Here is a 12591-nt window from a genome sequence, read left to right on the forward strand (position 1 = left end):
CAAATACTCCTCCACACCTTGGGCTATGTTCACACGTAGCGTTTTTGATGCGTTTTTGCACTTTTGCATTGCTTTCAACCAAGACAAATGCATTCACTGGGAAAAGGCATTTTAACATTTTACAACTTTATCTGGCCATGTGGTGTGTGACACATCATCAGACACATGCATACAGTGCTGAAAAGACATGAGAACAGCATGGGGAAGACCCCTGGAAGCACCACTGACTCCCAGGTCACTACCTAAAAGTGTGTCCATCATAAGTGATCCTTGGCGCATGCAAAGATGCCTCCCGCCATGCACCTGTCATTGCAGACTTGCAACAATCACCATCCACATTCTTGTCCCAGTGCAGCGTTCAGTTGTCCCTACCCCATTCCTTGGAATGCAAGCACAAGTATGCAGCCAGCCACCTACCCACCGACAAGCCGCAATACTAAACTGACAGATTTTTGGGCAGCTGCTTGCACTTGAAATGTGGCCTTTTAGGCTCGTGGAGGCGGAAGCTTTTCACAACCTCATGCCGGTGGCGGCCGGGTGTCCATTTTCAGTCCCCAGCCGGCATTATTTTTCCCGGTATTGTCTCCGCCTTCCACAAGCATGGGTCCCACAACATAACCCATGCCCTCCCCAGTGCACTTACTGGGAAGGACCACCTAACCACAAACACGTGGCTAAGTGAATGTGGCCAGGGACGGTACGGAGCCAGTCCACAGGTTTTTTGGCTGAGTTGTATTTCACCACAGCCATATTCTTTAGCTTGGTGAAAGGACTTGGTAAACCATATCTCCTCCAGCAGTCATTTCTCCCAGGAAGTACTCTAAAGGTGCTTTCACTTGAAATGTGGCCTTTTAGGCTCATGGAGGTGGAAGCTTTTCACAACCTCATGTCTCATGCTTCGTGTCCATACTCGGTCCCCAGTCCCCACTATTCTCCCGGTGTTGTCTACGCCTTCTATAAGCATGGGTCCCTGAACATTACTGCTGGTACTTTTCTGTGGGAATCTGATTACCTCCTACCAGCCTGGAATGTTTCCAGTAAACTATTATACAATGCCATGGTATTAACACTGCCCCCAGTACCACTAGAGAAGCCATCCCCAATTTCCTTCTCAGGAATTTTATTTGGTAGACTGAGTGGCTGTCCAAATACATTAGTTTCTCACAAAGTAGCTGAAGATAGAGTGGCAGTAGGTGCAAGTTTCTCCAGCCTGTTAGATATCAGAGAGCGAACAGCAGCACATTGAATCAGTTGTTAGCACAGAAGCCTTGCAGTGCTGATATCCTGGGCTCAAATCCCAGCAAGGACAACATCTGCAAGGATTTTGTATGTTCTCCCCATGTTTGCGAGGGTTTCCACCTCAGTAAAAAAGCAACCATAAAGTGTCCGGGATCCTTCCCACACACTTTCTTAGCCAGGACTGCTTCTCGGCAGGGTTGGACGGTCCCACCAGAGAATCCTCTGGTGTGCCCTGGCTTCTACATCAGGAGAGTTCATGATAGCGCTAACTTTGCAGCTGCTAAATGGCTCTTGAGTGGGGGAGAAAGGTGAGCCCTCAGAATCAAATCCTCTGGTGGGCACAATGCTTTTCAATCTGAAACAGCTTCTCAGTGGGAGTTATATTTCACCACAGCGATATTCTTTAGCTCAGTGAAAGGACTGGCATAGACGGAAGCCGTATCTACTCCGGCTGTCATTTCTCTGTCACCAGGTTCCGCCAATTATCACACACGACCATGCCTGGCTGTATGTTCATCGGTGAGAGCCACAGATCAGGCTGCTGTGTTACAGCTTTCAACAACTCTGCAGCGCTGGGCGGTTTGTCACCTAAGCATTAAGCATGTTATCTTCAGCACAGCCTGTTGCCGCTTGGCCAAGGCAGTTCTGCAGTGCTTTCAGCTTGTGACTGATATGGTCATTTCGGAGATGGAGGAGGTGCAGGAGCTGAACAATGTGATTACATTAAGGTTACATTGGCGACTAAAGAAAGATCCTACTGTTTTGTTTGTTTTTTAAGTTATTTTTTAAGACAAATGCATTCACCGGGAAATGTCATTTTAAAATTTTAGACACATCCTGTTTCATTTATGATGGAGGGACTTTGAAAGTCACAAAGCCTATTTTTATAGGGCCATCAGGCTGCCCTTACCATTCTTAAAAGGCCAGCAGTCAGACCTCGCTATTGTTAGAGAGCCATCAGCCGACTATGCTTTGTTGTTCCCATTATTTACGAGTGGGCCTCCTATACTGTTATTGCGTATGCAGTGACTGCAAGGGCTGCCAAAAATTTGCACGCAACCCAATACCCCTTTGAAGAGACATAGAGGACGGTCTCATCAAAAAAAATGTTCCCATTATAAAGGAACAGGTCTCCTGTAGTGGTAATGCCAATGCTATGACTGCAAGGGCTGCCAAAACTTGGGAAAAATCCAACCAGCAATTTAAAGACACATAGAGCAAGGCCACAGTAATGAGTATGACATGTTCCCATTACAAAGGAGAGAGTCTGCTATACAGTTATAGGGTATGCAGTGAGTCCAACGGCTGAGCAAATTTAGAAAAAACCCCAATAGCAATTTAAAGACACATAGAGCAGGGCCACAGTAATGACAAATTCCCATTAGGGTCTCCCATAGTATTGGCCTATGCAGTGAATGCAAAGGCTGCCAAAAATTGGGAGGCACTCCAATGCCCCTTGGAAGAGACATAGAGGCTCTCATAAAAATATGTTCCTATTAGAAAGGAGCGGGTCTCCTATACTTGTAATGCCCATGCACTAAGTGTATGGGCTGACAAACATTTACCCCTGAGCGGTATACATGAACATACTGTATAAAAATTTTTTTTTACTGGCATCATAAACACCCTTTAAAAAAATGATGTGGGTTTTGCATCATGGACCTCGGTCACCCTGGTGGTATGGTGGTGGAGGATGAAGATGAGGTGAAGGAGGAGGACAAGAGCAAATAGCCAAAATCAGGAATATCCATGTGTGGGTGTGAAAAGGTGCATGGGAATAAACCTCCCAAAAAAAGACACTGGATTTGAGTTTGTTACGCTGCTATCATTTGGTGGTGTTGAGAAGTCTGGACCAATCCAGCCCTTGTTCATTTTTATAAGAGTCAGCCTGTCAGCATTTTCAGTTGACAGGAGGATGCGCTTATCAGTTATAATTCCACCAGCGGCACTAAAAACACGCTCTGAGAAAACGCTGGCGGCAGGGCAGGCCAGAACCTCCAAGGCGTAGAGAGACAGTTCATTCCACGAATCCACCTTGGATACCCAACAATTATAAGGCACAGAGGAATCATGGAGGATGTTGGTATGGTGGGCAAGGCACTCCCTCAGCATCTTCCCAAACTTTGTACTCCTTGTGAGAGTACCCCGCACCTCAGGGCTTGTGCGATGTGAGGGGCTGAGAAAATTCTCCCAGAATTTAGACAGTGTTCCCCTGCCTCTGCCGGATTGGAGTTGTGTCTCTCTCGCCTGTAGTCCTTGGATGTCCAACAAAGTATGACCTGTCCCGCCAGCGTTTTCAGGTGGGAATTTTTTTTAATAGTTCCGCAACAAGAGCCTTCTGGTGCTGCCCCATTTTTGTAGACCTGTCCGCCTCAGGAATAAGAGATATAAAGTTCACTTTGCAGCATTGATCTAGACGTGTCACCAACCAGTAATGACTGTCACCCAAAATTTTGAGAACGCGAGGGTCATGGGAAAGGCAGCGTAACATAAACTCAGCCATGAGGCAAGACTTCCGTGTCCTCACCAAGAGGACGAGTGACCATGCTCTCCTCCTCCTACTCTCTGTCCTCAGGCCATCCACGATGAATAGATGGTATGACAGTTGTGCAGGTAGTACCATCTATAGCGCATGAAACTAGCTCCTTTTCTTCCTCCTCCTCCTCTTCCTCATTGTCACCCAATCCACGTTGGGATGAGATGAGGCTGGGCTGTGTGTAATCACCCTGTATGGTTCCTTGCTCCATCTCATTGTGCTCAGCCTGCAATGCATCCTTTTCGATTGTGAGCAGAGAGCATTTCAGAAGACAGAGAAGTGGGATGGTGACACTAATTATGGCATCCTCGCCGCTAACCATCTTGGTGGAGTCCTCAAAGTTTTGGAGGATGGTACATATGTCTAACTTCCATGTCCACTCTTGAGGTCTTATGTGTGGATTCTGAACTAAATACCGATGGCCTTGTTGATACTGGTACTTAACAACTGCCCTCTTCTGCCCACAAATCCTTCCCAACATCTGCAGTGTAGATTTCCAACGCATGGGGACATTACACACTAGTCTGTGAGCCGGAAGCTGCAAACGCTGCTGAAGCATGGCAAGGCCGCGGAACCTGTAGCTGACTTTCTAAAATGGGCACACAGGTAGCATACTTTGACAAGCAGATCCGGCAGCTCCAGGTAGGATTTGAGAAATCGCTGCACCATGAGGTTAAGCACATGGGCCAGGCATAGGATGTGTGTGAGCCTCAGAGTCGCCGCCAGGTTCTGCCTATTGTCACACACGACCATGCCTGGCTGTAGGTTCAGCGGTGTGAGCCATAGATCTGCCTGCTCTTTCAGAGCTGTCCACAACTCTTTAGCATTGTGCGGTTTGTCACCTAAGCATATTAGCTTCAACACAGCCTGTTGCCCCTTGACCGAGGCAGTGCTGCAGTGCTTCCAGCTTGTGACTGATGTGGTCATTTCGGAGATGGAGGCTGAAGAGGAGGAGGAGGCTGAGGAGGATGAGGTGCAGGAGCTGTAGACTGTGGGGGCAACCCTGATTGACCTAGGGCCTGCGATCCTTGGCGTCGGGAGGACTGGCGTATGGACAACTGAACGGGACAAGGACGTGGACGTGCTTCTTGATGCTGCTACTTGAGAGTGTGCAATGACAGGTGCAGGGCAGGAGGCATCTTCGCATGCACCATGGACAGGGGATTGGCTTGCATCTACAACAGCGGAAGAAGCAATGTTGCCACCCGCAGACACTGTTCCTGGACCCTGGGGTTCGGCCCACAAAGTCGGGTGCTTGCTGCCATGTGCCTGATCATGCTGGTGGTGGTCAGGCTGGTCGTTTTGCCACCCCTGCTGATGCTGGCTTGGCAGGTGGTGCAAATGGCCTTTTTGGGGTTATCGGCAAAGTCTTTAAAAAACAACCAGACTCGGGAAGACAGTTGTACTGGCAACTTCCTTCATGTTGGTGTTACGGGGAACGGTTGCCTTCCTTCTTTCTTCGGCCACCACACTGCTTCTTCCTGCCTGTTGGGGTGCTCAGCCTCCCTCCCCCTGTGTGCTGCTGTCCTCGCTCTGGATGTCCTCCTGCCAGTTTGGGTCAGTTACTATATGATCCACCACCTCGTCTTCCACTTCCGCACTCTGGTCCTCCTCCTGACTTTCTCACAATTGTGTCTCATCATCATCCACCTCTTATGACACTTTCCCACAGTCGCTTTCATGTGACCGTGGCTGCTTAAAAATAAAGGCATCGCTACATGCAATCTCCTCTTGCCCTGCTTCAAGTGGACAGGGCAAGAGGCCCGAATCTATAAATGGAAAAGTGAACAGCTCTTCGGACTGTCCAAGTGTGGGAACAGTTGTCTCTGGGCCCTCGGCATGGTGGAAGGAAGGAGGTTCAGGGTGAGGAATATGCGGTCCAGACTCACAGCTACTGAAACTTGACCGTGTGGAAGACAAGGTGGTGGTGGTGATAGCTAAGTGACCGGAAGCATTATCTGCTATCCAACCAATAACCTTTTCACACTGCTCTGTGTTCATTAATGGTATTCTGCAGTTCCCTATTAGTTGGGACTGGAAGGTCAAGCGAGAAGATGTGGGTGTTGTGGCACAATTTCAGCTAGCCCACGGCCTCGGCCTCTGCATGCACCATCACCATCATGTCCAGTTCCCCATCCCTTGCCACTTGCCTTGCCCATTATAAATGGAGGACAATATCTTCCACGCTCACTACAAATGACTGAATTTCGAGCGAACTTATATGTGATCCATGTGACGGAGAAAACACAGTTTTAAATAACTGGCCTATAGGTAACTATTTTGAACAGCAAACTGGTGGGAATTGCTTCACTGAGACACTGAATTTTTTTTTTAATGGAGGCCAGAAATGGCAGTATTTTCTGAAAATGTATATGTGATCTGTGTGACAGAGAAAACACAGTTTTTAAATAGCTGGATTTTTAGCGCTGTAATATGGAAAGGACCTGGCTGTATTCTGCAGTGCCAGCAAGCAAAAGGCGCAGAAAAACGGTGTTCTCTGGATTGCTTTTTAAGCAAATAATGAGGATTAAGATCCAAAGAAAATTATTCCTGGCCCCTGAGACCTGGGCCTATTTCCAGAAATATCTAACAGCAGCAGAAGGCAGAACTGGAATGGAGCCTCTTGTGCTCTGTGCACTGCAGTCTGCTATATACACTGCCTGCCTGATATCTCTGCAGATGGATTAGTCCTCAGAAGGACTGTTTGTTGAGATTGATATGTGTCTCTAATATAGTTTGTACACCTACACTAACTAGAAACAATCAAATCTCTCCCTAGCTCAGCAGCACCTCTCCCTACACTGTCTGATTCCGGAGTGACTGTGACGAGCATGGCGGCGCCCGGTCTGATATAGACCTGATGACGCTATGAGGCCAGCCAATCACTGTAATGCCCACAACCAACATGGCTGTGGCATGACAGTGTGTGGCAGGCAATCCCTGCATGTTCATTGGCTCTCTAAAGAGCACCAAACATGTAGGGAGGGGACCCAAGCTCCCACCAAGCAACCCTGGAAATACTCGGCGAGAGCCAAGCAGTAGCGAGCACGTTCGCTCATCACTTCACTTCGCAGGTCATATGATAGCATGATTCCTGCTTCCTAGGGTCCCAGCCACCCTTTCCTCCTCAACACTTATTATGTATATTATATTTCTCCTTCCCCCCAGTAGCTCTGTTTACCATGTTTATTTTATCTCTTGATAGCCCCGCCTTTCCTGTTGTTTTCTGCATCCTTCCTGTGACATAGCTTCCCTTGCTTGTTTTTCCTTCCTCCCTGATGTTCTGCCTTTCCTGTTTCTTTTCCTCCTCCTCCCTACAGCTTTGTGACCAGTTTGTTCTCTTCTTTCTTCCTGCCGCTCTTCCTACACTGTCGTTCTCCCTATAGCTTTTTCCTTCCTATCGTGTAGCTTTCTTGTTTGTTTTTCTCCCTCCTCTGTGGAGCATTTTCTCCCTCCTTATTTCCTCCCTCCTCATTACAGCTTTGTGTTTCCTGTTGTTTTTTTCCTTCATCCTGCAGCTTCGCCTCCCCAGTTTTCTTTTCCCTGTTGTTTTTTACCTCCTCTGTGTGGCTCTGCCTTCCAATAGTTTTCTCCCGTCTTTCTGCAGTTTTGTCTTCCTTGTTTGTCTCTGCTTTGACTGTTTATTTTCTCCCTCCTCCTTGCAGTTCTGCCCTTTCTGTTGTTTTTCTCTTTCTTTGTGTCACCTGTAGTTTCTCCCTCATTTCTGCAACTTTGTCTCTGGTGTATGTGTTCTCCCTTTTACCTGCAGCTCTGTCTCCCCCCCCATTAACTTTCTCCATCTTTATGTCTCTCTGCATCTTCTGTTTTTTTTCTCCTTCCTCCTTGCGCCTTTTTTTTTGTTTCTTCTCCTTTAATAGTACCTAAAAAATTTGTTTCATTTTGTCACAAATATTTACATGTAGTAGGATAATGATATGACATAAACAGACTTTCATTATTAAATCTTCACATTTTTTCACTGATGGCATTCATAATATGCCAATTACAATATGTTTGATCCTTGATTGTGATATCTTATCTAGAGGCGAATCTAAATTTTCCTGCACCTAGGGTAAACATTTCACTTAGGTTGTGTATATTAGATGGAACCTAAGTGGTTTAAGTAGTCATCATGTGACTGGTCATATATGATTTGCATACTTACAGTCATGGCCGAAGAGCTGCTTTTACAAATTTTCTCATTGTTTAGTAAAAAAGAGGCTAATTAGAAGGTGACCATACGTATGAATATCGTATATGAGTAGTCGGTCACGTGATGACTGCTGGAATCAGCAATCAGAGCAAAATATTACATGCTGTTAGGTTTTGACAAGCTATAGTGCTTCATTTTGTAATTAATGCTTCTAACACAAATACAGATGTTGTATGTAGCTTGTGTGACAGCACAATACTTTATTAACCTAGCCATGTATCACATTATTTGACATGCTATGGATTTCTACACGTGGACAGGATCAGAACCCCCATCGGTACAGGAATACATCACCAGAACCATAATCAGTACATAAATAAACAATGAGCATCATTAGGACTAAAATACCTCACCAAACTCAGTACAGCTATCAATTGCAGTACGAGGTCGGCCCGTTATATAATTTCATTGCATGAATCTACAACTCTACATGTCCTAGGAGATACCAGTAGTGGTTGTTAATAGTAATCATCAAACTGTGGACCATACAGGAATCATAGTACTAATGAGATGAAGTCAGTATCACAAATAGATATTTAAATCCAGTTACCATTTTCCATCCTCACACTTTTCTCCCCCCATTACTGTCTTGTCACGTTTCTCCCCCCATACTTTCGCCTCACACATTTCTTCCCCATGCTGTTCCCTCACACTTTTATCTCTCATAATGTCATCTCAATCCCCCCATACTGTCTCCTCACACATATCTCTTCATTCTGTCTACTCATAATCATCACCCCCTTATTGTATCCACACACTTTTATTCCTCCATATTGTCCCCTCATACATTCTCCCCCATATTGTTTCTTCACACTTCCCTTCATACTGTCACCTCACACTTTCTCCCATGCTCTCCCCACACTTTTCTCTCCCATACTGGCTCCTCGCACTTTCCCCCAATATTTTGCCTCCCCCCATTTTTTATCCTCACAATTATCTTACCCAATACTGTCCCCCCACTCCACACTCCATTCCACCCTGTCCCACCACATTCTCTCTTCATATTGTTTCTTTACACTATTCCCTCATAATGTCCCATCACAAACTAACCAATAAACCTTTTTCTTTTGTAAATCAAAGCGCTTATCATGTCTTCTGTGACAAAGAAGTGATGTCAGCAGCATAAGCAAGTGATCTGATAATGCCGTGGATGTCACCATGACCAGGATGTGCTGGTGGTCAGAACTACAAATATACTCATGCTTGAAAGACATTTTACAAATTCTCTTGGCTGGCTGTCAATTTTACAACTGAAGCAGAGAACGTCCAAATTCCATTTCCAGGGTGATGGCAAAATGCTGCTGCCTTTAAGACACCTTTGAACGCCACATAAGGTGAGCCGATGGCACCCTCCATGCTGGCTGTGCTGGGGGAAAATGCTCCACTTGATATTCCGAGATACACCACTGCCTTAAAGGGATTGTCCGGTCCAAATCGATAACTCTGCAATCACTCTGTGTAAATACAGATTTATGAATTCCCCCAGCGTACGCACTGTGCGCTGCACGGATTCGCCGGTTTGTGAACCGGGACCAGAGGGTATGTGTGCATTATACACACTCCCGGCCAGAGCCCATCCAGTGGGAGTGGCCTTGCTCCATACACTTGTATGGAGCGAGGCTGTGCCCTCCAGTCGGTTATGCCCATTGGATGACCGCGTCACTAGTAGGGGAGCGGCCTCGTTCAATACACATATATGGAGTGAGGCCGCGCCAACTGGATGGGCTCTGGCTGGAAGAATGTATAACACATACTGACTCCCCAGTCCTAGGAGTTGTTACCAGTGTGATGTATGATGGCCGCTCTCTGCTCTCATTGCAGAGCTGTGTGTGATTATACCTGACCCATCTGCAGGTTCCTCTCAGCTTCAACTTTTCATATCACAGGCAACCAGTGATGCAATATTGTTACAAGACAGCAGAGCTCTGAGAGCTGCAAAAAAAGTGTTTGCAAGAAGACAAAGTTGAGTTCTACTGTCCTGTGTAGTTATTTGTCTCTCACCAGTATCTCCTACTTTTATGTAAAATAAGCTCTGGAAGCAGATTCTTATGCATATTGGTGCCCTTCTCATAGCCTGAAACAGCTCATTTACATACTCTCTGAAAAAACGTGGATTTCTCCTATTGATTGATTTACCTCTCCCAGTCCTTTGTATCTGCCCACAAAGAAGTATATAGCTCCTAGTGAAACCCATAAGTGTTCCAGAAAAGTATTATACCACTTTCATGGTTTATACAGTCCCCACAAAAAAAATATTCATCACACACAAGTTTGCTACATTAACATCTGTACAGTACAACTCTAAAAACAACAAGAGACCTGAACTGGAATGTAAATTGGTGTGCATGCAGCATGCAAGAGCATGTTCACACATGGCCCCTAAACAGAAAAATACCAAAGATAGAAATACAATACACAAATACCCTACAGTAAATAAATAAATCGCAATAGTGCATGAAAATAATAAAGGGTACTTAGTTAACATAATTTTGATCAAAATAATGCGAAAGCCATCAAACCTCGTCACGGCAACCCTTATGGGACAGTCCTAACTCTAATAATTAGATTAGCATTAGGACTGTCCCATAAGGGTCGCTGTGATGAGGTGGGATGGCTTTCGCATTATTTTGATCAAAATTATGTTAACTAAGTACCCTTTATTATTTTCATGCACTATTGCGATTTATTTATTTACTGTAGGGTATTTGTGTATTGTATTTCTGTCTTTGTTTTTTTATCTGTATAACTCTGCAGCATCAAGATATACGTCTCCATCATCAAAATTCACAGTCCTGTAATATCAACACACATATACTGTAGCTCTGCGACATCAGTTCACGCAACTTTGCATTATCAAAACACAAAACTCTTCACCATCAATTGATATTGCTATATAAAAACACAGCTCTACATCCACACACACACTACTCTGCATCAACAGGCACAACTCTGCTACATCCACACATATAACTTTGCTACATTAACACACACACCTTTCCTGTGTCCTGCTCTGACACCTGTTCACATGACCTGACAATCTCATGAGATCACAAAATCCTCTCTGAATCTTCAGTTTTTACATAAACTGGATGGTGGAGAAAGGAACTTTTGGCTCCCTAATCCTTTTTAATATTCAGATGTATCTCAGTCCAATGGACACAGATACAGCTGAAATCAGGACATACTTCCAACCACCATGGACAGTAAGACAGCTCCCCAAATTTGGGACAGACCTGCTGGGTCTGGGATGGTTGGGAGGGTTGCCAAATACAATATAGAAGCAATTAATATAGAAGATGGATGACAATGCAGTGAATGTTCTGAGTAATATAGAGAAGTGCAATTACCTGAGTATATCCGAAAACGCTCAGTAACTCGGCCATTGGGTTTGTAGTGTAAGGATGGAGATCTCCAATGTAACCGGCCAGTACTCCGTGTTTCTTATAGGAATAATTAGGAATTGAATATTTGCTCAATATCCCAGTCATTATATGCAGAACATCTTTAATAACTTTATTTATGTCTCCACAAGAATCAAACACGTGATAGCCCAGGGTGACATTAGGGAGAAGATCTGACCTCTGATTAATTTCATCAATGGTAAAAATAAAAGCCATCAGCTGCTGATATTCTCTGATACTTACACTGCGGGTGAAGGAAGATATGAAATAAGTCAGAAAAAACACAGTATTCTGTATAGATACAATGCAGTAAACTATTAAAGGGGTTGCCTGGTCTAAATTGATAAGTCTGCAGTTACTATGTATTACTATGTGTTACTGCAGACTTATGCACATGCACTGTGCGCTGCGAGGATTCGCTGGTTTCTGAGCCGGAAACAGCAATGTGTGTGTTATATATACTCCCGGCCAGAGCTGTCTAGCAGGCACGGCCTTTTATCATACACTTGTATTGAGAGAGGCCATGCCCAGCCTAGTGACGTGGTGATCAAGTGGGAGTGGCCATCCAATGGGTGTGGCCTCTCTCAAAACAAGTGTGTGGAGTGGGCCGCGCCCACTAGAAAGGCTCTGGCCGGAAGTATTGCTAACACATATGTAACTTCCGGTCTCAGCTCAGAAACCGGCGCATTCTCACAGCACACAGTGTCTGCGCTGGAGGGATTCATAAGTCTGCAGCCACACAGAGTGACTGCAGACTTATCAGTTTAGACCTAACAACCTCTTTAATGTAATCTTGAGTATCTTGATCTAGGCCACAGGTGACGCGTATCATGATGTCATGATGCCATATTTTTTCACTATTTTGCTCCCTATAAGTAAGTTAAATGGTGTCAGTTAGCTGCATAGTGAGGAGGAGCTGGTGATCTACAGAGTCGAATGCTGCAGAGATCCAGGAGAATCAGCAGGAAGCAGTGACCACTAGATTTATTAGAGTTTCTGAGACTCCACCAGTGACTGACAGATATGAGGACGGCATGAGGACGGTATGAGGACGATATGAGGACGGTATGAGGACGATATGAGGACGGTATGAGGACGATATGAGGACGATATGAGGACGGTATGAGGACGGTATGAGGATGGTATGAGGACGATATGAGGACGGTATGAGGACGGTATGAGGACGGTTGTTTTTGGCCCAC

General features: G+C 45.3%; 1 protein-coding gene across 1 annotated transcript in view; it reads right to left on the bottom strand.

Moving 5' to 3' along the window:
- The window catches only part of LOC141197269 (vomeronasal type-2 receptor 26-like), a 681141-nt gene extending 668920 nt beyond the window's left edge, over positions 1–12221 (bottom strand). The window contains exons 1-2 of the mRNA XM_073662656.1: positions 12160–12221; positions 11336–11633 (exon numbers count right to left, since the gene is read on the bottom strand). Of these exons, the coding sequence (XP_073518757.1) occupies positions 11336–11633; positions 12160–12221 (360 nt within the window). The remainder of the gene's footprint in view (positions 1–11335; positions 11634–12159) is intronic.
- Between the last annotated feature and the right edge of the window lie 370 nt (positions 12222–12591).

The sequence above is a fragment of the Phyllobates terribilis genome, unplaced genomic scaffold (assembly GCF_046119375.1).
Source record: "Phyllobates terribilis strain yellow unplaced genomic scaffold, ASM4611937v1 Scaffold_82__1_contigs__length_6685932, whole genome shotgun sequence".
Taxonomy (NCBI): domain Eukaryota; kingdom Metazoa; phylum Chordata; class Amphibia; order Anura; family Dendrobatidae; genus Phyllobates; species Phyllobates terribilis.